The following is a 26917-nucleotide window of genomic DNA, read 5'->3' as shown; positions in this document are numbered from 1 at the left end:
ACTCGCTTCGACCCTATTTTGCACCTTGCCCTCTCCTGTCATGCTTCTTGCTATTTCAAAGTTGCCGCCTTCCACTAAAATTCGAGTTGGTGTCAAGGTTAATTACTTTCTAGCCAAGAGTAGATAGAGCATAGTTATTAGTACGTCCGTGAAAATATTACATTTGAGCACCTTGGATTTACGTATGTAAGTGAAGGATTTAATAGATTTTGCTGTTTGGAAGAGAGTTTTCTTCACTTGTCCATACTTGGCAAACATACATCCTTGTGTGTGGGTTTATTATTTCCAGTTCAATGTTATTAGAGGTACTGCTATTACAAGAAATTTGGCTCTTTTGACAGACCTCCAACATAGTTGTTTGAGATCTTTTGACACCAATTTCAAAACCGAAGTTGAAAAATAAACTGGTTGAAAAAGGACTCGGGATAACAGCAAGGGGATTCATTAGTTAATAAGCATTGTCTTAAACGGCCCGGATTCGTTGTTTCGGTTTTCAACTTGTTCTGATTCATGACTGGATGACAATAAAAATCCATAAAACGGCTGAGAGAGAAGTCCTCGTGAATTAGAAACACTCAATCACAACAAGGAAAGTAATGACATATGTCCTCTGTGACATACATTTATTGCCTTATTGTGAAATTGGTTACATTCTGGAGAAACTTGTGAGTGCTGAGATTTAAACGGCAATACGAACTAATTTTGATATTATTAACGACATAGAGTTGGTCGTTTAGTTATATGTACATTCCAAACATGAAAACTCCATCATTTGACTTTTTGGAAGAAAATCCAACGGCGTCAACAGAATGCTCAAACTGTGAATCGGCTTCCGAAATTAACCTCGCTAAGAACGGGTGCGTATATAAGGATGCAGAGCCAGGCAGTTTAAGCAGTGATTTAAGAACGAGTGTTGAGAAAAGGAATCAAAATTCCAAGAGCCAACAGACTGGGAGAAACGCCAAGCGCGAAAGCAATAGAGATGTTGGGAGAACCAGGAGACTATACAAGAGATTATTTGAAGCATATTTTAAAAAAAGGGAGAAGATAGTGGAAGGAAACAGCAATGAACGTGAGTATGACAATTTTGGATTCGGTGAAAATGAGAGTAGTCGCGAAAGTGAGGAGAAAAGAGGGTTTGAGGGTATTGAAAAGGCAATTAAAGGAGATGCTGATTGTGAATTGGAAATAGAATTTCCTGAAAAAAATAGCAGAATATCGAAATTGATGGCATTGCTTGGTTACAAATACACAGAATTGGACTCTATAGTGTTTTACTCGTCGTTGATTCTAATGCTAATGCTTTCAATATTTATTTGCTATGCAGACAGAATTGTTATGCCGTCGTGTATTAAGAGCATTGGGGATGAATTCAAATTTGATAAATCAGAACAGGGGGTTATATTGGGTGTATTTTATGGTGGTTACATTTGGACACAAATAATAGGTGGGTATATTGCAGACACCACAAAATTAGGAGGAAAAGGGGTATTGTTTTCAGGAGTCTTCTTTTGGAGTTTGTGCATGATTCTGACCTCGGTGTTGTCCTATCTAGGTATAATAGGATTTGTAATTTGCAGAGTCGCCTTGGGAATTGGAGAAGGTGTCTCTTTTCCAGCAGTGAGTTCCATAATAGGGAGAAATGTTCCTCAAAAATATTTGGCTACTGTATTCTCGATTATAATTGCGAGTTCGTACATGGGTGGTGGGTTTTCCGCCTTTGTAACGCCTCCAATGATTCAAAAAATGGGATGGAGAGGTCCTTTTTACGTTCTTGGTTCAGTTGGAATTGTATGGTCTCTAATATGGCTTTTTTTTGATGTTAAAAGTCAAAAATGGAGCAGAGTACCTCGAATTACTGAAATAAATAAGGACAGAAGCAGCAACTTGGACGATGACAAAGGCAAAATTAGGGAGTTTACCAGAGATATAGAATTATGCAAAACAAGCAGCTTTCCCACGAAAAAGGTTGAAATTAAAAGAACAGATCAGGGTTACAGCAACCTCGAATTTGAATCGCCACCGATAGTTAAAAATAATAGATTAAGTTTTAGAGTAATTCAAAAACTTCTTTTAAACAGGAACATATTTGCAGTAATAGTGTCTCAATATTGTCATGGATGGACACAGTACGGGTTCGTAACATGGATGCCTATATATTACACAGACATACACAAGATAGAAACAGGCTCAATGGGATTCTACACCACTCCACCCTGGGTACTTCAGTCAATTTCTATTATTCTATTTGGATATCTCTCTGATATTTCTAAATACTACTTTAAACCAATAACCGTTAGAAAACTGTTCCAATCTTTGAGCATGTTTGTCGGCGCAGCGTGTCAACTCAGTCTAATTGCCATAAATAAACCCGGGTCATCCTCATCCTCTCCGCACTATACACTCTTGGTCGTTTGTCTGATGTTTATTTTTAATGCTATGAGCTGTGGAGGAGTCACTGTTTACCAGTTTGACATTGCCCCGGAAATCCCAGCAGTTGTTTACGCAATTGGAAACACATTCGGCACAATTGCTGGATTATTTTCTATTTCTCTAACTGGACTAATTTTAAACAAGTCGGAGTACGATATCAAACGGGACACAGGAAATTTACTTATGAAAGACACTCAATCTAATTTAGTTAAAAAATGGGAGATTGTTCTTTTAATATATGCAATCCACAACATTATTGGTGGTCTCGTATTTATCATTCTTGGAAACGACAAAGACATATCTTTCGAAAGCAAAAATAAACAAATTAATGACTAGTTTGCCAAATTAAACTGTTATACTTAGTGGTATTCCCTACACCCGCCATATATATCCTCTGCATGCACTGTGTGTAAAGTTGTATAGTTTATTAAAAAAATAATCATTAATTTTAATGCTGAATTGTTTCGTTGAACTCTCTCTTTAATTACATAAATATTCAATGACTATCTGTTTTTTCTGCTAGCCCTTATGTTTGCTTTCATATAACACAAAAACAAGTAAGATCTATATAATATCCAAATGACTGTTACAAGGGCCACAATAGTCCACGCAACAAATATGAAATTCAGTCCACACCTTCCAACTGGAATTTCCATGTCATCCGGAAGAGTTTTCAAAAGTTTTGACTCTTTCTTTATCTTTGTACCTTTAAAGTCATCTATAAATTCCTGATTTTGAAAAAAGTCTTCGTCCGTGGCAATTGAGGGATAACAGTCATAAGCAGGAGGAATAATATAGTTCAAAAACCGAATGCTCCAAGGTCTAGAGCATTGACAAAAGCTCCAATAATAAAAATAACACAAATATTTGTTTTTAAAATGAGTCGTGCAGGAATACATCATAACGTTGCACCCTTTGTCTATCATTTGATCATTTGCACTGCATAATGGGAGATTGTTTGTGCCATTTGACTTTTGTATTTCATTTTCGTAGTCAAGGCCAAACATACCCTCAAGAATGTATCTCATGGCGTTTGAGTATGTCTCAAATAACGCTATCTCAGCACCTTCTTGGTCACCAGTTTGTTTATCTTGCTCATAATCCGACTCTCTGTTCTTATTTGCAATGTTTTTCACAGAACTTAATTGCTCTCTTTCATTTCTCGCAGTTTGAAACAAATTTAGAATCGTGAAAAATAATATCAATAATCTCATGTGAATAAAGGAGAAAATAAGGTCGGAACTTAACCTATAGGCTTTAAACTTTAATGTTAAAATTTATAATTTTGTTTTATAGGGCGTAAAGAACCAAAGCAATTAGAATCCGCGACACCAAGTAAATTAAAAATAAATTAAAAGCAATAAGTTGTTTAGTCCACTTAAATTTGCTTCTACCTTGAGATCAAATAGTTCAAACAAGTCTTGTCCTTTTTCATTCTAGCTAGACCATCAAAGCAGCACAATGGAGGGGAAGCGACGAAATAGCAATGTGTTCAAGGAACTTTAATTAGACAGCCGTTCCCAAAAACATACTGTTCGAACTCCCTGGAGTATTATTAGTTCCAATATTGCCTACTGTTTTACAAGTGTACTGTGTTTCATAATCACTACAAAATAAACAACGTGCCCGCTGGCGGTACGTCGACAGATTTCATTATATGAACCCCGCCACACAAAACGGCCTAAGGTAAAGACGCGCTCCACACACAAACGGACTCCCGTGCATATATACGGCTTCTCTGTACCGATATTGAAAGGTACGAGTAGGTGAAAAGAACACATAGCAAATTTTGAGTTGAAACTGCAACGAATAGTTGAAGGTATTTCAATAAGTGGTGGCATTGGTGGGACAAAGAGGGACAGAATTCTTAATAAGAAATCAAAGGTTAGCATTGTTGTCTCAATTGTTGACATATAGTTCATGAATCTCCGCAGCCCTTAGTTGGATAAATTTGAGCATTTTGTAATATTTTCTGAGGGTATGTAGATTTTCTGGGGACATTTTGGTTTGTTCTTTCTGAATGTTTCTATATAGGAGGGTGAGTATAGTAAGTGAAAGTGGCAGAATTAACCAAAAAACGTTGTAAATTTCATAGGAAATTTGCTTTTGACTTTCTCCGGGAAAACTGAATTCCTCTCCATGATTTGCATTGTCCGATATTAAATTGTTGTTTTTAACATTGCCTAAAAGTGCTGCAAAGAGCGATGATTTGCTTCCGAAACTCTGTGAAAGTTGGTATACACCAAGAGCGATGCAAGTAAAAAACACAGTGCATGCTGAACTCCAGTATATGACTTTTTGTCGCGAGATTTTTGTTTTGTTTTTTTCAAAATCGGTTTTCTCTTTGATAAGTTTTTTGTTGATTTTCAGCAACATACTGCTGTCACTAAGTAGTGATATTATGTCATCTTGCACCTTTCTATCTACAACTTTTTCTATCTGAGTAAGCACATCTTTGATCCTATTTAGTGTGGGTAAGTTTTGAATGTTTGACGCAGAACTCCTGTCCATATAGTTTGAACTGGACTTATTTGATTTAGAACGAATATTACTGGTATTCAAGTTTTCTGATGATACCTGTTCATTGTTTCTGCTCTCAAAAAATGATTTGTAATTAGTCAAATATGACCCGTCTTTTGCTCCAGGGACAAATACAGGGATTAAGTCAAATCCATGCTTAATTTGAATTTTTGAAGCCAAATTTTGAGTTATCTGACACATAACTTTAACTCTGTCCTCTTCTGTAGGCACTTCATCTATTTTTGTCAAAATAAACCTGGTCTTACTGGATAAGTTCTCAGCGAGATATTTTGAAAGTCCTATTAGTCTTTTGCTTAGAGAATTACCTGCAGAGTCAATGCAAACCAATATCAAATCGCAAACATTTTCTGCTATATCTCTCAACACGCCGTCTATATCAAATGAATATAATGAATCACCGTCAGATAAGCCTGGGGTATCTATGAAATTTATATTTTTAAATTTAATTGAGTTTAAAGGACACGTCTTTACACTTAAACTCATAAGCAAACTCGGATTTCTCCTTACAACATCTCTTAATTCTGGAAGCAATAATAGGGCTGTTTCACCACCTATATCATTGATCTGTTTTCCCTGTACCACATATGTTATCCCACATGTTTCTATAGCCATTCCAGTCTTTTGAACATTTTCCTGGAGAATCCAATTAATCAGAGTGCTTTTTCCTGCTGAAATATTACCTATTAACATAACTGTAGTTTTTCTTCCTACTGAGCAAACCCTCGCATTAAGTGCTTTTCCAATACCACACAAACCTATTATATCCTCACAACCATGTTCTGGTGTTTTTTGTTCCTCCACTCTTTTTCTTTTTGAATTGCAGCTAATCTCTCCATCAGTTTCTTCTCGCTCTGAGATCATCGCACCGTCGTTATCTATGCTAGTCCTCACATCATAGAAATTGTTACTGTAGCCTTCGTCTTCAACGCACTCAAAGCCACAGTAATCACTGTAGTCACTACTGTTAAAAATTCCTTCAAAACCATCTTTCCTTTCGTTTATATCCTCGAGTTCATATTCCTCCTCCTTATGTCTATTCGAGTTCTTTCTCTTGTCAACTATTTCCTTCAAAAACTCAGTATCCTCTCTTTTATCTGTGTTCTCCAAAAGTTTTCTCCTGCTTCTCTCTGTAGTCGACGCACTGTTAACACCTCTAAAGGAACTTGAGGTTTGTGATGAACCCAAATTTATGCCATAATATCCCTTTTTCCCAAATCCATGATAAAGTCCGTGGATCTGGTATTTTTGAGGTTAGTAATTTATTCAATGTTAAAGTAAATTGGTTCAGAAGTAAATAAAGTGTTAAAAAATAAAGAGTAATTTACTTCAACTATATTAACTTACTTCCTCCAATATAGATGCATTCAAAGTATGACGCTCAGTAGGCCTTATAGCTAATGTAGAGTCTCTTGCTTTATCACGCATCTCATTACTTTTCCCCCTTAAATTCGATTATTAAATCAGGTGTATTCAAAATGAAAAAAATTCATTTAATTTATAATCACATTTCTCGTTCTCTTGCTTGCTTTTTATTAAATATTTTCCCCACAAAAACTCAAGAATTTCCCGCGTCTTGTGTGTATATTTATGTGACATATTAGCGTTACTATAGTGTAGCAAGGTGATACGGGTTATTAAGCCAAGGGAAAGAAAGAGCAAATTAAAGGTTTGGTTTGACTATTTTTGACAAACTCTGATTAAGGGTGACAACAGCGAAAATTTAGAATGTTATTTGTGAAGGTGAGTTATGTTTGCTAAGGAGCGAACAGAAGTAACTCATAGTTTGTACTATACAAGACTATAGATTTAGTTTTTGTTACAAACCAAAATGAAAATCAATAATATATTTCTCCAGCCTTAGCCGGACTGTTTTATCCTCTTTCTTTTTATATCTTTAAGTCAAAGTGTTAGCGCCAAGTCTAAAATGATTGTAGGGCGAATAACATACAACGGAACATTTTGTTAATTTATTTGTTAGTTTTCCGTTGTCTTCTCTGTTTTTATGTATTAAAAGAAAGAAGTGATTCCGGACATACAAAATAAATAAAATACCTGATTTATCCGGGATTTATACGGTTTTGAACACGGAGGTAGTCAAGGTTTGGAAAGACAAAAACAGTGAATACACGAAATAGCTGAGAATACTGATATTATATTTAGCGAATCACTAGGTTGAAGGGGAAATACTAACTGGAATTTTTAAAATGACTGTCTCAAATGATGGCTTTTTTCACGTTCATGAGTTTAAGGGAGTGGTATTGGCAGGAGGATCTGACAGAATGTTGAACCCGTTAACAAAAGGCATCTGCAAGGCACTACTTCCGGTATACAATAAACCCATGATATGGTACCCACTATCTAATTTGGTTAAGAATAGAATTAGAGAGATATACGTTTTTTGCGAGGAAGTTCACGAGGAGTCTATTAAATCCTACATTGATGAGGCATTTAGAAAAGAGGAAATAGTAAACAATTTTGGTCTTGACGCGAGTTATAGCCAAACTATTAATGTTTTAGGTATTAAGGACAGCGCAAACATTGAGGTAATGGGCACGTGGAGCACTTTGGTGGAGTATGGCCGTGAATACTTGAAAAATTCGGACTTTTTCGTGCTTACTTGTGACGTAATTGGACAGCTTGACTTATTGGGTTTGGCAAACAAGCATCGTCTGACACAAGCAGTTTGTTCGGTTTTGTTGGTGAAGAGCGACGATTTATGGGGAGGAAAAGGTGAAAAGTTCAACAAAAATGCAGAAAATCACTCTCAAACAGGAGCAATAGGCGGAATATCTTTAGAGTTGCAGAAAAGCAAAAACAGGAGCGTGTTTGCTATGGATGAGAAAAAGGATGTTATATTGTTCATGAAGGACTACTATTCGTCTAAAGAGGAGGACTGCGTGTTAGAATTGAGTAAACTACAGCTTTTTTGGCACCCAAACATAATATTGAGAACAAATCTGACAGATTTACACGTTTATATATTTAAATCCTCAATATTCAACCTCGAAAAATTGGCATCCGGAGAACTCAAAGCAAACGCAATTGAGTATCCAGAGGACGGAATAGACTCTATTAGATTGGAGCTCATACCATATTTGGCAAAAATGCAACATTTTCCCGGATCAGAATTGTGGGGAAGATCTAAATTCGATTGCAATAGCCTCCTAGACGACGAGAATTTCTTACAGAAGTCAGAGCTTTGCAAATACACAAAGGCCAACCCTCCTCCTGTCATAGAAGGTACCTGTGTAACTTATCACATTCAAGACCAAAAGGAGGAAAATCCATGTGTCAGAGCAAACACCATGCTCAGTTACTTTGAATGTAATATGACAATATCTAATGTCATAAATGTGTGTCCAGAGTGGCTATTCAAAAGTGGCTTTTCTCCTGAAACCGGGAAGAAGGTTGTATTGGGACTCAACTGCAATATAGGAAGGAGTGTCCAGCTTAAAAAATGTTTTATTGGAAACAATGTTACTATTGGGGATGGATCTAAGATAATGAACTGCATTATAATGGACAACGCAACTATTGGACAGAAATGTACAATTCAAAATTCTATAGTCGGATTCAGGTCTGTGGTAAATGGAGGTTGTAAATTGACTTACTCCGTTGTTAACTCAGAGTTTCAGGTGGAGGCCAATTTAAAATCCCAGGGTGAAATACTAGAAGAGCGAGAAGACTTTTTCGAGATAAAAGTGTGATCAATAAATTCACCTGATTATTTATACTTATGATTTGATTTTAAACTAGACGAGGCACTAGCAATTAATTTATCAAATGTTTCTGCTGAATACTTCAAAGTGAATCAGTTTGTAAGTATGGCAAATTTGAATATGTCGCTTAATTTTCCTACCGAGTCGGAAGATTTGTTTTTGAATTCTTCTGGATCACTACAAGTGTCTATTGCATTTAATATATTTGAAAGAGACGATTTTATATTACTTGAGATTTCAATTAACTGATTCTTTTTCTTATTTTGAAGACAATGTGGATCTACGTATATTTGTTCTATCTGACTCAAATCCTCCGCCTTCTCTCTTGATCTTTTTATGGTTTCCACAGGTAAACCAGTTAACTCTGCAACGTCAACTCCCAAAGACTTGTCTGCGAATCCCTTCTCTACTTTATAATAAAATCTAAGGATTCCTTTGGAGGGGGGGAAACTAGCACCACTATCGGCACCCCCGGCTCCGCTTGTCTCTTCAATTAAATTCCTTTTGCTTGATGTGGTTGCTGTTACGCGCAAGTTGGTAACATTTCGAGTGTTTAGGGCAAGAGAGCTGAGTTCGTGAAAATGGGTTGCAAACAAGGTATAACACTTTTTCACGTTAACTAAAAAGCTTGCGATTGACCAGGCCAATCCAAATCCATCATATGTTGATGTTCCCCTTCCGAGTTCGTCTACTACAACAAGGGTATTTTTAGTGGCACATCTCAATATTGCAGATGCCTCTATCATTTCGGCAAAGAATGTTGAAATTCCAAGCAATTGGGAATCGGAAGCACCAATTCTACACATCAATTGATCCATTATAGGTACTCTCGCCTCTTGGGCAGGAACAAAGCATCCTATTTGAGACAGTAAGCAACATATAGCTATTTGACGGATGTATGTTGACTTTCCTCCCATATTTGGCCCAGTTATTATACTTAGTAAATTTCCATGTCTATGGAGATCAACATCATTGGCCACAAATTGCGTATTTGCTGAAATTACGCCCTGAGCCTCTATTAAAGGGTGTCTCAATTGTTTACAATAGAATCTGCAACTGCAATCAAAAACTAAATCTTTTGTGTTGTTTTCGATGCAGTATTCCTTTTCCAGAGTGCATTCATCCTTGTAGACAACAGGTCTCACAAACGGGATTGGAGCGCAAATAGATGTTAATGCAAAACTTAGCAATACATCTATAGAACCAAGTATATAAGATAGCTTTGACACCAGTGACCAGTATGTAGAGGCAACAGAAACTGCCTTCACCAAGACTTGATGTTGCTCATAGTTGTAATCTTTTAGAATTCTATCCTCTTTGTCAGATAACTCTTGGATCTCTCTTGTTCTGAATAAATAGTCGTTTTTGTTTATTCTAACCTGCTTGTAAATCTTTTTGTCTTGAAAACAGTCTATGTCCTTTCTAGATACTCTAAAACAAAGACTTTTGTCCATTCCCTCTCCCCTTATTACTTTAACTGCCTCTCTGTATCCCTCATTGTATCCCTTTTTGTTACACAAGTACGAATCCAGCTCCTTCCTGTGGGACTCTATTTTTGCACTTATTTCCTCTTTCTTTTCATAAAGTCTCTCCAGTTCAGGCGTGAACTGTGGAATTATCAAATAGTTGCCATTCTCTGCTTCATCCAAGTCTATCGTTTTCTCAACGAGCTTTACATAGTCACCAAATTTACTTAATGTACTTTCGAGTGGAATAAGGATCAATTCATACACCGAATTCACGCAACCGACATCCTTTTTTGACCTTTCACACTCTTCCAATGTGTCCTTTATGTCGGAAAATATGCTGTTTGACTGGTGAATGCTGTCATATAGCTTTACCATGTCCTCCAAACCGCACTTTGGTTCGGATTTGTTCCCGCCTGCCTCCTTCGAAGCTTGATTTGCCGAGTTAATGTACGATGTAAATGTCCTGAATTTAACTGATATTTGGTCCAAATCACACACCTTCCTCAAGTAAGTACCGTATATTTTCTGACGTAGTAAATCATTATTATAGAAAAACTCTACAGCGTCCTGTCTCATCTTAATTTGTTTATCATTAATTAACGGTCTTCTAAGCCACATTTCTAACCTTCTAGCACCTATTTTGGTCCTTGTCTTGTTTAACAAGCCCAAAAGATTAGTTGGGGATCTGTTGCTCTCTCCTTTTTGGGGAAATATTTTCAGCGAATGAATGCATGCAGAGTCCATTCTCATAAATCCATTTGAGACCAGAAATCTTATCTCACACTGGGAATTATTTTCTCTAGATTGCACTAGTTGAAAGTGATTTATCGAGTTATACAATGACAACTTTATTAAATCGCTCTCCAGCTCCTTGCTGTAATTCTCATATTGTTTGCATAATAATGGCGATATTAAGTCGCCAAAGTCCTCTATTGCAGATAGTTTTGGGTATTCCAATTCCTCCAGTATCCAGCTGCCCCCTTTTTCAAGTATATCTATCAGACGTTTCAGTCCTAGTTTGTCTTTGCATACTGAATATACAATATTTGTTGGCTTGTTTCTTACCAACAGCGATTCCAATTCTGATAATTGCTCATTATCCTCTATTTCAGCCACAGTGAACAGACCATTATTTGAATCAAAAAAGGATATACCAATTATAGGTCCAGCCATGCCAATCTTCGCTACTATTGAACAAAATATGCGAATCTTGAAGTTAAACTCGGCATATTCAGTCATTTTTTACTTGTTTTACGCTAGTCCCTGAAGAAAACTAAACTACTTGCTTCTGTTTGTAGGTTGTGGCCTATAATGGACACTTTTTTCAATTAAATATGAAAAGTTATATTTAAACAAGAGTGATTTTGAAAATTTTAAGAATAGTAAAAAACTAATCTGCCACTTTTTTCTCACTATTTTGTTTCCCCAATGACCTCCCCACACATTCACTTTGGAGCCATTTTTTACAAACAACAGTAATAAAAACAATAAGGAAAAATTATTTTAAATGTGGTATTATTTCATTTTTTGAGATACAAGTTATTTAAATAGTTCACATACGTCTATGTACATTGTTTTGTTCTTCGTTTTCTTCATGCTTTTATTTGTACCCGAATACTTACTCCACGAACCTATTTATTTTCCTGCCTAAATAAAACAATCAATTTTACACCAACTTGCTTCATCTCCTGATTCTTTACAAATGCCGTTTCTGCTTTTATTATCATCTTAATCGACCCCAATAACTATAGCCGCGTTCCATCTAAGATAACAAGAATTTATGTGTGAAATACAACACCAATACCGGTATACATGCGTTTTTAGAGTTTTTACCTTGAGAAAAGAACCAAAATGCATGCATATAAGTGGCAAATAATTAATGGGAGTTTCACATATTAACAAGAGTGAATAGTCGTTTTTTGAATGAAAATTCAGGAATGTAAAGGACAAACGGAACGGTGTTAAAGAAAAAGTTAATTAGGAAAGAGATAATTAAATAAATCTAAAGTTTTGTTTTGATTGAAAATTAGGTGTTTTACCTCATTTGGAGAATGTTACAGGTGTTGCATTCTTAACCTTAAAGCAAACAATAATATATAAAGTTTATATTGCTCATATTTCCAGTCTCCACCATATAAGATTAATACAGGCTAAATAAAAAGCGAATATTTTATGAATTGAATACATATATAGTAAAATTTGTTGTTGTAAATCAGGTTCACAACTTACCTGAAGCAAACAATGCTTTCTTTGGATTAAATGAAATGCATGTTGGCTGCCCAATATGTCCATGAAACGTATTCAAAAGCCTTCCGGTGTTAGCAGACCACAAATGAATGTTCGCATCATCTAAACTTTGCAACACAAACTGGGAATCGCTTGAAAAAATAGGTTTAGTCTTAGATTTGAAGTGGTTACCTGTAGAAGATTTGAATTAGTAAATTCAATATTCAAGTGTGAACGAGAATAAACTTACCTTGTAGTCTGTTGTTAACCTTATATTCATGGATTAGACCACCCCTAAATGAACTTATTGTGAAAATTCTTCCATTATTTGTTTTTACAAGAATACTCCTCCCGTTTGGACTAAAAACAATATGCTCAATGCGGTCTTTCCTGTCCATAATATTAGACAAATTAAAAGTATCAAAAGGGGAGAACGTTTTACAGTCATATACCGTTATCATTTGATCATCAGTAACAATTGCAAATGTTCTTCCGTCAGGATCAAAAGTAGAAACAGGATATTTATTCCTTGTATTTCTAACTGAGATAGGGTTATCCAATTTGAAATTATATATTGTTGCCTTTGAATCGTCTGTACAAGCAATAAACAAATCTTTATTAGGATGTATTGAAATACCATTTGCATTAACAATACTAATAAAGTAAAGTATTTCATTTAATTTTTTATTTTAAAAATAAGTGTGGTTAAAATGTTAACAAATAAATGTCTTCTAATGATTAAAGTACAATTAACTTACTTTGACGAAAGCTTCAAGGCCCTAAGGTATTTATTCTCCTGAATATCCCAAATTCGAACAGCGGAATCCCCATCAACCTTATTTGAAGCAACTATACATAATTTATTGCTATGTGCAAATTTAACCGAATCCAAACCGTTTTTCCTTGAATGATGAGTTTTTGAAATATCACCAGATGATATTGTATAAACTCTTAGTATGTCATTTTCACATATAAGAAGAGAGTCTCCATCCTCACTCCAGTCCATACACGAAATTGGAGTTATGGCATCCTTAAACACACGACATGGCTTGAATTTTTTAACTAATTCGTCATTCAAAGCTACTTTAATATAGCTTGGCATCAAACTCAGATGATTTATACTAAGATAAAAAAAAAAAAAAAAAGCAAATGTCACTGTAAAAAAATTTCAACTCTACCAATCCCTGTTTATCGTTAAATAATAACAAAAGTACACGGATTAGAGTTTTTGTAAATACAACAGCATTTCACTCTATGTTCATATGGATAACAGGCATTGGATGACATTGAAGTTTTTGGCGCCTTTTGTATAGTTTTCTCATAAATGCGAAAACTTGGTATAAAAAAAAGAAAAATAATAATTTGGGTTTAAATAAAAGATTAACAGATAAGAACTGTTTGTGTATAAAATTCAATATCATTTGCAGGATGAGCAGTTGCTTGATTTTACGCAACACTAGGAAATATTTAAATTGTGATATAGAATTGCAAATTACTCATCCTCACTGATATCGTCACAAAAGTAGAAAAGTGGCGAGTGATAAATGTCTCTACGAATAATGTCTCCAATATCAATTCCATCTCCATTTATCTCGTCTGTGAAGAAGTCAAAAAATGAAAATATTTCTGAATCACTCAAATCATCCTCTTCCTTGCCACTTCCTTCGTTTAACAGTCTCTTCGAAATTCTTGATTTTGGAGATTCACTTTTCCATTTAATTTTGGTGAACTCCTTAACTGTTTCTGCTCCATCTTGAAAAACGACATGTTTAACGAGAACACTTGGCTCCATATGTTTTGAAACAGAATCATCAAAGGTGAGCTTAATTCTGTAAGATCCTTCATCATCAAGATTGTCATCCAGCTCAATATCTTTCAGATGTTCTAAAATATCAATGTCCTCATCCTGCATATTTTCTATAAATACAGGGTGTTTTGATATGGTCTTTGCCCAAAATTTGGGTATTTTTTCAATGATTTCTCTCCTCTTCTCGAATATTGGTTTCTTTTTCTCATCAAATTTCCTTTGGATTATCATTTGCTCCTTAGCACACTCCTTGTCAAGCTCCATAAGGTTTGAATCGACTATAAGTGAAAAGAAATAGTTCGTTTAAGATAAAAAAAAAATAAACATTTGACAAGTTATCAACAAGAAACTAACCTTCTTCTAACTCAACAAGGAGTTCGTCACTGATTTCTTCAGTTCTCTCATTTCTAAAATTAAGAAGTTTTGGATCGTATTAAGTCAAAAAATAGTGAAATTTGTTTAACGTACGGTTTATCTGTGCTTTCAACAGCCTTTCCGTTGTCTAACTTTTGTTTTTTCATGTTAATGAGATTCAATTAAAACCGATAATTAAACACAACTATATGTAAATACCTCTACTGATAATAAATTACCTTTTTCTCCACCTTAAATGACCGTCAACTAGTACCAGGACAAAATTTAAGAACTACTTTGACATGCCCGCCATTTAATGGCGCCATTTATATGGTTTTTTAACGACATGTACATGTTAAGGAAAATAGTGTGATAAGTGAAGTGGGAAAAAAAGAAACAAAGCATGAGTTTGGAATGAAATGAGTAAGGTTTATATTTGAGTATTATCGATGTACAATATTCAAGGATAATCTTATTTACAGTGAATAATTAGAGCGAGTACGGGCACGATAAAATGGCAGCCTCTGGAGAAAGCGGATTGACTAATAACCAGGGGGCACAATTAATAGATTCGGGTGGATCATATAAAAAAAGCGATTATATGGACTATGTGTCGCATTTACAAAGCAGTGCGAATCAATTGAAATATGAAAACAATGTTTTGAAGACTGATAACGCCAATTTGGTTGCTAAGTTAGACAGAGCAGTAAGTAAAAACAGAAGTGGTATAAATATACCAGAAAACGCAACCACTGAGGAGATAGCTGAGGCTTTCAGAAAGCTTAATGAGGAAAATTGTAGACTGAAGAGGGAAATGGAGCACTTGATTCGTTCAAATACTAGATACAAATTAGCAATGCAAAATAGAGATCCAAGTTTAATGCCTTCTGAAGATTATAATAAGAATTTGGTGTTAGATTCAGTCAATAGTGGAGAAAAGCTTTGTCGATGTGAGTATATATTAAATGAGCTTTTGGAAACTGTTTCTTACAAGCTTGAAACATATGAAAAACACATTTGGGAACACAGATTAACTACTTTGACTAATGAAAGAGACGAAATTGCGGTCCAGAATATTTCGCTAGTCGATAGACTTGCGGAGATAGAAGCAATTATCAAGGTTGATCATGTTTTGGCAGAGAGATTTGGTGTTCCTTTGGAGGGTAGTGATGAGAAAAATCAAATACTAACGTTACACAGAAAACTTGGTTTTGCGTTGGATGTAAATCAACAGCTTGAGAGAAGACTTGCTTTTGAAACTCAGCTTTCACGCTCTTGGCAGAGTAATATGCATACAATTGTTAGTGAGGTAAGTTATTAGAGACAAATTCTCTAGTTAAATGAATTAAGTAATTCAACTTGTCTTTTTGATGCACAACCTTAACCAAATCGAATGCATGCATGCATATATAACTGTATTTCTTTAATTTAGCTAAGACAATATTTATATGAGTTGAGTGCAGTAATAAAGAGGTCAGACGGATGTGAGATATTCAGAACAATAGGGAATAAGGGTAAGTTGAATACTTGAAAATATAGTAATAAAGTAACACTAAAACGTAAATGTCATAAATGAATAGAAATAGGTAACGGAGTTGCGAAAAGTGGTGAAGAACCTGGAGGAATAGGTGTTCAAGGGGGATTTAGAAATGCAGACCGTGAAAGTTTGAAGTTATTAAGACTAGCGAAGCAAAGAATAGAAGCAGATACAAAAAGACTGGAGACATGCAACAGGAGAATAATAGAGCTTGAAAACGAGGTTGCTTCCCTAAGGGTACGTAATCACTCTTATATATATAGAGAAGGAGCTATTGATCATGGCATTGCGAGTAAAGGGCTGATGAGATCTATAATGCCGCCTCCGAAGAGCAACAAGTCAGATTTGACGGTTGGCTTGATAGATAAAGTTTCAAAGGTCGAAGAAAGTAGTGGGTTTTTAAAGCCGAATGAGAACCCTCTAAGTGATAGGGTAATATTGAACTATGGTGTTGACTTGGATAAAGATGAGAATAATGTGGATACGAAAAAACTTAATGTATCTGATGAAATTAAGCAAAATGAAATGAATGACTTAGAAGGTGGTGTTCATCGTGGCCACAGCAGTAGTCAGTATGAACAAAATGAAGAGAGTTCGCGAAAAACAAGTCATCATCATCAAAATACACATAGAAGCAGTCATAGCCAAGGCCATTCACATTCTCATAGGAGTCATAGATCTTCATAGTCACCTTACATATCAAAACAATGAATTCACAACATTGTTGATATTTGTTATGGATATGTAATGATTTACTTGCAAGAGAAGGACTGAGCCATATAGATAGATCCTTTCTATATCAAAAAATTAAAATTAAATTAACAATTGAAATTAACTTTATTATTTCACTGTTAAAATGACATCATGTACTTGATTAATTTGAATACATGTCAATCTTCGAATACTTTTTACTTTAGGTTCAAATTATGAGAAACAAGAATTCAGTATTTGCTTCAGAAATCTCAAATATTGGTTCAGACAAAGCAGGTATGAATTCAATAGTAGCTAATGAAAATGGTAAGTTTTTTTGCTTCATTTTAAAGTTTAACTAAGTTTACATCCAAACTTTGTGAAGGCTTGAGATACAATTTGTATAGAGAAAGAATAGAAAAGCTGACAGGATGGTTGGAGGATCAAGTAGTTTGTAGTCACATATTTGATAAAATGAAGGAAATAAGAAATAGAAGGATAACAGATGCAATGGTAATGAGACCAATTAAGAACGACGAAAAGAATGACAAGGATTCTGGGAGTAATGAGAAAAATATCACATTTTCGCGAGAGGGTGAAAACTTGGGTCCAATGGAGATATATTTGAAGCAAGATGCCGAAAGAAGAGCAAGTCAAATAATCAGACGTTCGGGTTTCATTCCAGCTTCAATGGATATGCTCTTAAGAAGCAATAAATCCTTGTTATCACTTGATTCAAGCAAAGATGTGGGAACAGTGAAGAATTTGTATAAAGAGAAAGGTGAGAATAATTCAAGCATCATAGATACCTGGATATCTAGTGGGATGTCACCCGGTGATCACCAGGTTGAGATGCCAGATGAATATAAAGATTGGAAAACCCAAAGGATTTTGGAAAAGTTGGAACCAGATATAAGAATAAGGAAGAATTTGTTGAATGAGTCACTAAATAAAATAAAACCAATACCGTTGGAAAACAAAGAAAATGATATTTTTGAAGATTTAGATGGGGATTCACCGACAAGAAACACGGAATGTATATTTGCTCCTCCATTAGCGATGCCTGATATAAAACCAAAGTCTCCAAAAAAAATGGTAGCCTCCAATAGAAAAAGCCCAATTAAAAAGTTAAATTCGCCAATTAGAATAGGAATAGATATGAATGAAATAGCAAAAGTTGTAGTTAAACAGGTACATAGCAACCTTGAGTCAACATTTAATGATAGTAAGAATGAAATAGGAAAGAAAATAGATTCCTTAAATGATCATATCAGGATTTTGGAGGATAAAACAAATAAGTTAATGGAGGAAAGCAACAGTCCAAAACACTATGAAATAGATAAACTGAAGGAAATAGAGGAAATAGTGAAAGTAATTCAAAAGAACAGTGAAAAAGAGAAGGTAATGATAAAGCAAATGCCATCACTACCGCCACCGTCACTAGCAGTATCACCACCAGCAGTAGTTGAAGTTAAAGATGAACCAGTAACACAAACTCCTGCACCAAAGAATTTTCTGAAAAACTTGGCAGCTCAGAAACAGCACGAAAAAGTGGTAGTAAAGTTTTCACAATATTTCTTGATGTTTAAGAAAAAAATACAGAAAATGTATGATAAATTAAGTTTAGCATTTAAAGATATGGAACCAAATTCAGATAACGAGGTGAATATAAATAATTTTGAAAAGTTTTTGAAAAAGAATAAAATACCAGGTAGTGAGGTGGATCATAATAAATTGTTTGAGGAGTTGACGGAACAAAACAAAATGATTACAAAATTGTCATTATACAAGAAAGTACATCCGATTTATGACGATAACTCGGATGTAAAGTTGGTGGATTTCGTTCGAATTTTGGACGAGTTGTATGAGGGATGCGAAATTCCAATATTAGTTTCAACTTTTAAAGATACAATTCTATCTAAATCAACATTTATAAAATTTGGCAGAGATCAATTGGGGTTGAGTAATGTAAATATGAATAAAATATGGGATAATTACATAGAATTAACAGGTGAAAATAGTTCAAATTCTGAACAACTAATTAAGATTATTATGAATATAAGAAAGGAATTGGGAATAGAAAAAGTCAAAGAGGAGACCGTTTATCATAATGAGTTTGAAAGTGAGCTCGAGAAAGGGACAAAAAAAGATAATATACCTGGAAATTTAACGGCGTGTAAATCATCAGTTGGTGATATAAGGTTGGAAAGTGTGGAAAAAGAGGCAACTAGTGTTGATACGAATGAATATAAGAGATTGGATTCAATAAAAGAAGAAAAAACTCAAACATTGTTATCTTCTATTTCTTCTCAATCATCTCTTTCTTCTGTTTCTTCAGAATCTGAATCAGTCTCAAATTCATCTTCATTATTGTCTCCATCAGTGGAGAAGAGTAAAGAGATGAGACTAGATCCAGATCCAGATTCAAATTCAAGCTTAAATTCAGGTTCTATCTCCGGTTCTGGATCTGGTTCAGATTCGGATTCTGGTTCGAGCTCAGATTCTAATATAAATTCAAATTCTGAATCAAAAATAAAATCCAGGGAGGAATTAAGTAATTCATCAAAAAGTGGGGATGAAAGGGATAATGGCAGCAAATCATCAGGTTTGGACAACGATTCTGTGAATGATAAGGAAGAAGTATCGAGAAAGGAATCAAAAACGGTGAGTTTTGAGGAGGATAATAAAAATGATAAAATTAACGATAGTGAAAGTGTAAAAAGTGGTTTTAAGGAAGAGGAGGAAAAAGAGAAAAAAAAGTCTTCATCTTTGCGATCATCATCACCATTGCATTCGTCACCACCGTCATTATCATCTTCACCTTCATTATCACCGCCATCTGAAGAAGATTCAAATAATCAACAAAAAGACAAAGCATCTAAAATAGAGAAATTGATAATGCAGGACCCGACTAAAAGAGCAATATATATGAATTTAAATCCAGAAACGGAAAATCTGCCATTAGGGGATAGATTAAAAAGAAGAATAATAGAGGTTTATGGTACTGTAGGAAAAGGATATAAGGCCATGTGTGAAGGTAATGTAAAGAAGACAGCGAGCATATCGGAATTTGGAGATTTTATAGAAGGTTTGAATATATACTTATCATTTTCTGAGAGCAAGGAGTTTTACAATCAAATAGTGAACAAAAAGGAGAATGGTTTAACGCTTGGACTGCTATATTCGTTTGTACATGATTTATCACAAACAACAACAGCTGATCCAGAAATCATAGGAAAACACTTGAAGGAGATATATGGTCAAGTTGAGGAGGCATTTAAAGTAGGAGATGTATATAGTCAAAATACAATGAATTTGGATGATTTTATAAGAATATGCAAGGATTCAGGTTACAGCAATAAGTCATTGAGTAAATTATACGGTGAGATGACGGGTAATATAGAAGGAGGATTAGTTGAAGTTCAAGATGTGATACAGTGCATACAGGGTCACATAACACCGAAAGAAGTTTATAAGGACGAATCTTATAGAAATTCACAATGGGCATTATGGAGAGTAACACCATGTAGAAAACTATCATTAAATCCGTCAATAAGAAAAAGCGAGATAGACACTGTGGTTGATTCATTGTTAAATAATGTGAAAATATTTAAAAATATAGGTAAAGAGGAGTTATACAATTTAGTAGATACATATTTTATGAGAGAAAAATTGCAGGGTTCAAGTCAAATAATGGAAAAAAATGTAAATGGTTATTCTCTGTCAGTAATAGCAGCAGGAGGTGTTGATTCAATAGAATCATTGTGGTATGGCGAGAATGTATTGGAAACTTACAAAGTGGGAGATATAATAGGACTAGAAATGATTGACGGAACTCCAAATACAAAGACGTTAAGAACGAATTCTGAGACTACACTATGGAAGTTGACGCCAGAAATATGGGAACAAAAGGTAAAGCCAAAAGCTGAAGAGTTGAATAACAATTTTATATCGATAAAAGATTACTATGAGAATGACAAAATATTCTCTAAATTGAATGCTCAGAAAAGAAAAGAATTGTTGGATAATACATCATTTACGAGGTATCCATCTAATACATGCATATTTAAACAAGGCGAATTAGCCAAAGACTTTATAATAGTATTTGATGGATCCGTAAGCTTAAAAGTTGATGGTGATTATAGTATGATTCCTGAAAATTATAGAGATAAGACTCCAGGTACGAGTATAGGTGACAAGTATTTATTTAATAAATTAGAATATCCATACAGTTGTTATTGCAGTTCAGAATCAGAGAGTGTTATTATAGCAACTATATCTGGAAACATGATAGATGGCATATTAAATGATGAAATTAAAAATGAGTTAATTAAACTTGAGAATAAATATGAAAAAAAATTTCCAATACCTTTTCAGAGTAATATGAGATTCCCGGATTTAAAAATAGTTCCAAAAGCAGGAAAAATATCTCCAGCAAGAAAAACTTATTCAAGTACTTATAATTCTGTTGATAACATCAGTAAAGGTGATAATGAGGATGTTAATGAAAAGGGCAGAAAAACCACAGAGGATGAAACGAATAGCTCAACTAAAACAGCAGATGACATAACTAATGAGAAGTCATTAAATGAAATAAGAATAAATTTAGAATATCTGAAATCAGATATACAATCAAAAATACTAAGAAAACATACAAGTCTATATGAGTGTTTTAACTATATATATGAAAATTATGTTCCAAAAAATAACAAGGAGAAATTTAAAAATAATCCACCAAAGTCACTGTTCGATGAGGAATGCCAACCTAGTAAAGAATATATAAAAAAATGGCCAAAATATGACAAATTATTTATAGGTAATTGGGTAGATATGGATGCATTTGCAGAGTATGTTTCAGAGTATTTGCATATAAATGCAACATTTACGGACATAACAAAAATATTCGAGGGTTTAAGCGAACCCTTGACTGATAGGCTTTATATAGGTTCATTTTATAGAAATTTTGAGAATATATCAGAATTATCACTAAGGGACTTCAATAGAAGATTAGTGGAGATAGATGGTGGGGCATACAATACATTTACAAAATTAGGTGGTGTTATACCGGGTGGAAGCGTTTCCACTGATACTTTTATAGTCATAGGAGGTAGAGCAGGATTTACGCGTCCAGAAGCAACAGAATTATTTTTAAAACAATTGGATGTATTGAAGAGTAAGACAGTATCTTTGAGCACATTGGTTAAACTAGTATCTTCTGAGATAACAATCAAAGAGGCAAAGGAAATTGAATCTGGTTACAGTTTATTTAATATGGCACAAGATTATTTTGGTGGGGGTGGCGAGACTGTATCAAAATTATTGCTTGATGGCAATGAAAATGTGGAATATGATAAATTTAAGTCAAGATTTGAGAATATAGCTTGTGAGGACAAAGAGATGTTAAGTGGTATGATTAGCGATGAACATAATTTAAGACTATTAGATTCATTTGACTATTTGGAGCCAATTGCAGTTTTAAATACGACTCAAAGACTGTGGTTTTTATCACTTTTGGAAAAGAAACAAGTAAAGAAAGGCAATAAATTTTTAAATCAAGGTGATCCAAATGCACCACTAGTGATAGTATATAAAGGTGTTGTATCTGTAATGCAGACAGGTTTTTTTGGTTACGATTCAAAGTTGGAGGAGATAAAGATTGAAAAAAAGGTCAGATTGTACGGTTGGAATGAATATTACTCAAATAAAAGTGCAATAGAGGTTTCTTTAATTGCTGAGAAAGACAGTATAGTTTACTTGTTACCTAGAAAAGAAACAGATCAATTGATTGAGATTATAAATGACAGAGTTGAAAAGATTAAAAACATATATTTAATACTGCTTAAGACTCCGAACATAAGAGATTGGCCCACAAATGTGTTGGAAATATTTTCGTGTTGTTTAAAAGTTGAGATATACAACAGTCAAGAGGTGATACTAGAAATGGGTCCGTGCGACAGCAAGGATTTAAAGTTTTATATAATAGCTAAAGGCGAGGTTTCGATAAGGGGGATTCCAATAGGTGATATGGAGGAAGTGAGTGACTATAATATTGGTAAAAATAGATATTTCGGTGAGTGGTCAATTATTAATAACTATGATGAAAGAACGTCTACAGTGATATCTAACTGTGACGATACGTGTTTGCTTTCAATACCTAAACACGATTTCAAACGTGTTTTGAGTTTAATAGGTGATTACGCACTACATAGATTCCAGGATTATGGGTTACAGTTATATCACTTTTCACCAAAACATTCCAAAAAGTTTAACAGTAAAATAAGAGTATACCACAACTAGTTTTTGTTAATTTAAAACTTAATTCTTTGCAGTTACAACGAATCAAATAAGTTTGTTAACGGTTAGTTTACCTAGTGAATTCTGATTTAAATTTAGAGTAAGTGGAAATAGAAGTACTAAACAGTACATTATTAATGTAGTTTAATATGCCATCAAATTCAATTTCCTTTGACGTGTTATTTCCTTCATTGTTACTATTGTTATTTTGTATTAATTTTATTTGAACTGTATTTTTCTTGAATTCGTCTTCGCCAATAATAATGCAATAAGGTATGTTATTATTTGATGCAAAGTCAAGTTGTTTTCTTAATTTGCCATTTCCAATATAAGATATTTCACATGAAATGTGATTCTTCCACAGTAAAGAGGCAACTTTGAATCTGTATTCTATGTACGAATCGCCTATATTGCAAATGAGAAAATCTGTAAACGACCCCTTATTTGGAGACTTGGCACTATTCTCCAGTTTTTTTTCGATTATGGACATGATTCTTTCAACACCAACTGAAAATCCAACTGCAGGAATGCTTTTTTGGGAAAACATCCCTATAAGTTCATCATATCTGCCTCCAGCAGCTATTGTTCCAACATTAATGTAATTGGAATCACTAGCGTTTTTAAACGATTCGTCGTCATTTACAATAACTGCCTCATAAATAACGCCTGTATAGTAGTCTAGGCCTCTAGCAAGAGATAGGTCAAAGGACAAATAGTCAATGCAATTGTGTGTATACTTGAACAAAAGCTCAAGATCACTTATTGCCTTTTCAATGTTGCAGTTACTTATAAGATCATTGTTCGCTTTAATGGTGTTTATCAAGTCTAGTGGTTTTCCTGACATATTTATTATTTTCCCGATTTTATCAGCAGAGTCGGTGGAAAGTCCCTTAATGTTAATCATTTCGTGTTTAACATTCACCCACGTTTCCTTGTCTAATTTGTCTATTGATGAGCATATCATCTTAAATTTTTCACTTGGAACGCCAGAAATTTCCAAAATCCCATTTAATAATTGCCTATGATTAACCTTGATTATAAATTTACCAATCCAGTTTGAAAACGAAGACAAGACCTCAGTAGCTATATTTATTATCTCCGCATCTGCCACCATCAAGTCGTATTTCCCAACGATATCCAAGTCGCACTGGTAAAACTCTCTAAAGCGTCCTCTTGACATCTGTGGTTCGTCTCTTCTATACACCTTCCCTATTTGGAATCTTTTTATGTGATCAAGTCCAGACGTGGCGATGTAACGCGCAAGTGGTACCGTTAAGTCGTATCTAAGTGAGAGTTGTTCACCGCCTTGATCTTTTAAATCGTATATAAGTTTGCTGTCCTCGCCGTATTTTCCCAACAATGTTTCTTTGAGCTCAAAAACAGGAGTGTCTATTTCAACAGCACCGTGGACCCTATATATGTTCTTTATGTTCTCAAACACAAGATTCTTAATAGACATTTTGTAAGGTGATACATCCTGTGTTCCTTTTGGTATTTTTGGAATTCTAAGTATCTGATTTTGTGGAGTAGATATTAGTTTAAGCCTTCGAAATAATTTATAAAGTGAAGAACCCCGTAAACCACCGAACAGTTTTTCATATAAGCGCTGATTATTATCTATTTTTGATATAAAGTCCAACATTAAAACCCTAAACGCGTGTATATTTCTGGATTCGTGCGATGACAGTGTAATCTCTGTTTTTCCCTTTTTTTTTGCCTTCTCAACATTAGTCGTATATTGTAGTAGGTTTTTTCCTGATAATTCCTGAAGGGACACCAAGTTAAGAATCGTGAACATTTCTAAATTAGAGTCTATAAGCTTTTTTATTGACAGGATAATTCCAGATAGATTCTCCTCAAGTCCATCTGAGACGCTAACGTGACTTTTAATAGTCTCAGTTTCTTTCTTAAAGTAGTCAATTTTCAAATTTAAATATTCAATGTCCTTCTGTTTTATTGGCTCACATGTATTCATTATTTGAGAAATGTCTAAACCTTTAACGGATACTTGTTTGTCCAACTCAAAGTTTGAGTACTCTAAAGGTGTGATACTCTCTTTCACTGTAGGGACAAGTTCCTCGAGAAATTCAAAACAAGACTTTCTGAGACTGACCAGTGACAACATAAATCCTCTTATAGGTTCCATAATAGGCATCAACTCAATATAGTTTATTGAATTCTCTATGCCTTTATAGCTAACTGTGGTTGAACTTTTTGACAAAAATCTCTTTAAACACTTACTTGACGATTCAATGGAATTCTGAAAATTCCCCAAAGAGCATATAACATTGATTAATTTTATACCCAGTGATTTGTTTGTCCACTTAGACTCCCTTTGTATTTTGGAGTCCTCAAGCAACCACCTTATATCCTTCGCTACTTCCAACAAGCCCTCCGTAGACAAAGCTGAAATATGTGCCAAAAAGCAAAGAGGATATGACATTGACTCCATCAACAAGGCAATTACGCACTCGATATAGTATCTGAGTGAGGAACACACTCCCAAATAAAATCCTAGCTGAGAATGAGTGGCCGAAAACCCATTTACAAAGTATTCACCCTCCGTTTTTGGTATACACTCGCCAACCGACTTTAAATATTCATACAATAAGTAACTCAGAGTTTCCCTGTCAGAGTCAAAGTACTTCAGTCTGAAAGGAATCGAGGGCCCTCGCTTCAACTGATCTATTAACCAAATCAGTATTTTTTTACTTATATTCTTGTTCATAGCCATGTTTGTTGCTTTTACAATTATCAAGGCTCTCGTCTCACATACGTCCAACTCTCGTGAAGGCTTCCTTAAATCTAGGTTATCTTCAATTGTCCACACGTCTCCATTTAATTTAGGATTTACATTCTCACTAGTATCTTCGCTTAATCTTGACTCTAAAACTAACTCAATATTGCTATTAGTTGATACTTCAGAAATACTCTCTACAGAGATACCATTTGCATCCACAAACATACTCACCCTCTCTTCAAAAATAGAACCCATTTCAAATATCCACTCTGCGACTCAACAAAACCTTGTTAAACCATACCATGAATATGAATTAAAAATAAGAGAATAATATCACCCTCTATTCTTTACCCAAAGAATAAATCTTGATTTACCTAATTCTATTGCGGGACTTGCTTTTTCGGGCGGCAACAGTCGGGCACCTGTTTTAGCACGCTTTTTTGGCAAGATGCAGCAAGTGAATGCATGCATATGTATTTTTAGCCAGTTGTGGGGAAAGGGTAAATAAATACTAATAATGGAGCATTAATACTTTTAATGTAAGGAGAAGGTTAAATACAAAATATTCACCAAAATCAATATTAATTTATGGGTAAGAACTCTTCTTAGCTTCTATTTAGGATGTTTTATTCGGTTTTATGAAAAGATAAGTATTTCAGGCTCTGAAATATTTCACAATGAGTGGTAAAGTCATGAATTTTTTTTATTCTTCACAATTTGCGTATTTAATTAAGAAAAAAGAAAGGCTGGCGATGTTTCAATAATTGATTTACTACTATCTACAGTTCAAGTGACAACTAATACATAAATATATGTACATTCAGAAGGTTGAATGTTTGAAAAATTAATTTTAGAAACATTAACCAGCTGAAAGACCACTGTTATATATACTTTATTTTTCAAATATAACCCATGTGCATTGTTTACCATAAGACGATAGAGTTAAATAGTAAAACAACTTAAACTATCCCAACTTAATTGAATAAGAATATACGTGTTATATGCAAATAAATATTGCTATTTGTCCTTTAAAATGCTATATTATTCACCTTTCTCTGACCTTTAAAGAAGAAAAATCAGACTTCCCGTTGAATCAGATGGCATCAA

At 34.4% G+C, this 26917-nt stretch overlaps 10 protein-coding genes across 10 annotated transcripts; 5 read left to right on the top strand and 5 right to left on the bottom strand.

The window, feature by feature from the left end:
• Window positions 1-741: 741 nt before the first annotated feature.
• Window positions 742-2769, top strand: FG386_002174 (Na-dependent inorganic phosphate cotransporter; the record flags this gene model as incomplete). Its single annotated transcript, XM_067341522.1, has 1 exon — window positions 742-2769. The coding sequence occupies one exon, from the start codon at window positions 742-744 to the stop codon at window positions 2767-2769; it is 2028 nt and encodes a 675-aa protein (XP_067197608.1).
• A 167-nt stretch (window positions 2770-2936) lies between these two features.
• On the bottom strand, window positions 2937-3647 carry FG386_002173 (uncharacterized protein; the record flags this gene model as incomplete). The annotated part of the gene is made up of 1 exon (XM_067341521.1): window positions 2937-3647. One exon carries the CDS (start codon window positions 3645-3647, stop codon window positions 2937-2939), a length of 711 nt encoding a protein of 236 aa, XP_067197607.1.
• A 685-nt stretch (window positions 3648-4332) lies between these two features.
• On the bottom strand, window positions 4333-6399 carry FG386_002172 (uncharacterized protein; the record flags this gene model as incomplete). The annotated part of the gene is made up of 2 exons (XM_067341520.1): window positions 4333-6210; window positions 6319-6399. The coding sequence occupies 2 exons, from the start codon at window positions 6397-6399 to the stop codon at window positions 4333-4335; spliced, it is 1959 nt and encodes a 652-aa protein (XP_067197606.1).
• A 779-nt stretch (window positions 6400-7178) lies between these two features.
• On the top strand, window positions 7179-8681 carry FG386_002170 (uncharacterized protein; the record flags this gene model as incomplete). The annotated part of the gene is made up of 1 exon (XM_067341518.1): window positions 7179-8681. One exon carries the CDS (start codon window positions 7179-7181, stop codon window positions 8679-8681), a length of 1503 nt encoding a protein of 500 aa, XP_067197604.1.
• Window positions 8682-8785: 104 nt separating this feature from the next.
• Window positions 8786-11401, bottom strand: FG386_002169 (MutS like ABC ATpase involved in DNA repair; the record flags this gene model as incomplete). The annotated part of the gene is made up of 1 exon (XM_067341517.1): window positions 8786-11401. The coding sequence occupies one exon, from the start codon at window positions 11399-11401 to the stop codon at window positions 8786-8788; it is 2616 nt and encodes an 871-aa protein (XP_067197603.1).
• An 873-nt stretch (window positions 11402-12274) lies between these two features.
• FG386_002168 (uncharacterized protein) lies at window positions 12275-14716 on the bottom strand (the record flags this gene model as incomplete). The annotated part of the gene is made up of 7 exons (XM_067341516.1): window positions 12275-12312; window positions 12392-12580; window positions 12639-13042; window positions 13147-13509; window positions 13885-14473; window positions 14550-14602; window positions 14664-14716. The coding sequence occupies 7 exons, from the start codon at window positions 14714-14716 to the stop codon at window positions 12275-12277; spliced, it is 1689 nt and encodes a 562-aa protein (XP_067197602.1).
• A 347-nt stretch (window positions 14717-15063) lies between these two features.
• On the top strand, window positions 15064-15870 carry FG386_002167 (uncharacterized protein; the record flags this gene model as incomplete). Its single annotated transcript, XM_067341515.1, has 1 exon — window positions 15064-15870. One exon carries the CDS (start codon window positions 15064-15066, stop codon window positions 15868-15870), a length of 807 nt encoding a protein of 268 aa, XP_067197601.1.
• A 519-nt stretch (window positions 15871-16389) lies between these two features.
• On the top strand, window positions 16390-16773 carry FG386_002166 (uncharacterized protein; the record flags this gene model as incomplete). Its single annotated transcript, XM_067341514.1, has 1 exon — window positions 16390-16773. One exon carries the CDS (start codon window positions 16390-16392, stop codon window positions 16771-16773), a length of 384 nt encoding a protein of 127 aa, XP_067197600.1.
• Window positions 16774-17012: 239 nt separating this feature from the next.
• On the top strand, window positions 17013-23073 carry FG386_002165 (uncharacterized protein; the record flags this gene model as incomplete). The annotated part of the gene is made up of 2 exons (XM_067341513.1): window positions 17013-17103; window positions 17162-23073. The coding sequence occupies 2 exons, from the start codon at window positions 17013-17015 to the stop codon at window positions 23071-23073; spliced, it is 6003 nt and encodes a 2000-aa protein (XP_067197599.1).
• Window positions 23074-23140: 67 nt separating this feature from the next.
• FG386_002164 (histidyl-tRNA synthetase) lies at window positions 23141-26065 on the bottom strand (the record flags this gene model as incomplete). Its single annotated transcript, XM_067341512.1, has 1 exon — window positions 23141-26065. The coding sequence occupies one exon, from the start codon at window positions 26063-26065 to the stop codon at window positions 23141-23143; it is 2925 nt and encodes a 974-aa protein (XP_067197598.1).
• Window positions 26066-26917: the final 852 nt, after the last annotated feature.

This window comes from Cryptosporidium ryanae (genome assembly GCF_009792415.1).
Source record: "Cryptosporidium ryanae isolate 45019 chromosome Unknown contig_33, whole genome shotgun sequence".
Classification (NCBI taxonomy): Eukaryota; Apicomplexa; class Conoidasida; order Eucoccidiorida; family Cryptosporidiidae; genus Cryptosporidium; species Cryptosporidium ryanae.
The sequence above is the reverse complement of the archived record's forward strand: the minus strand, read 5'-3'. Positions and strand labels throughout refer to the sequence as shown.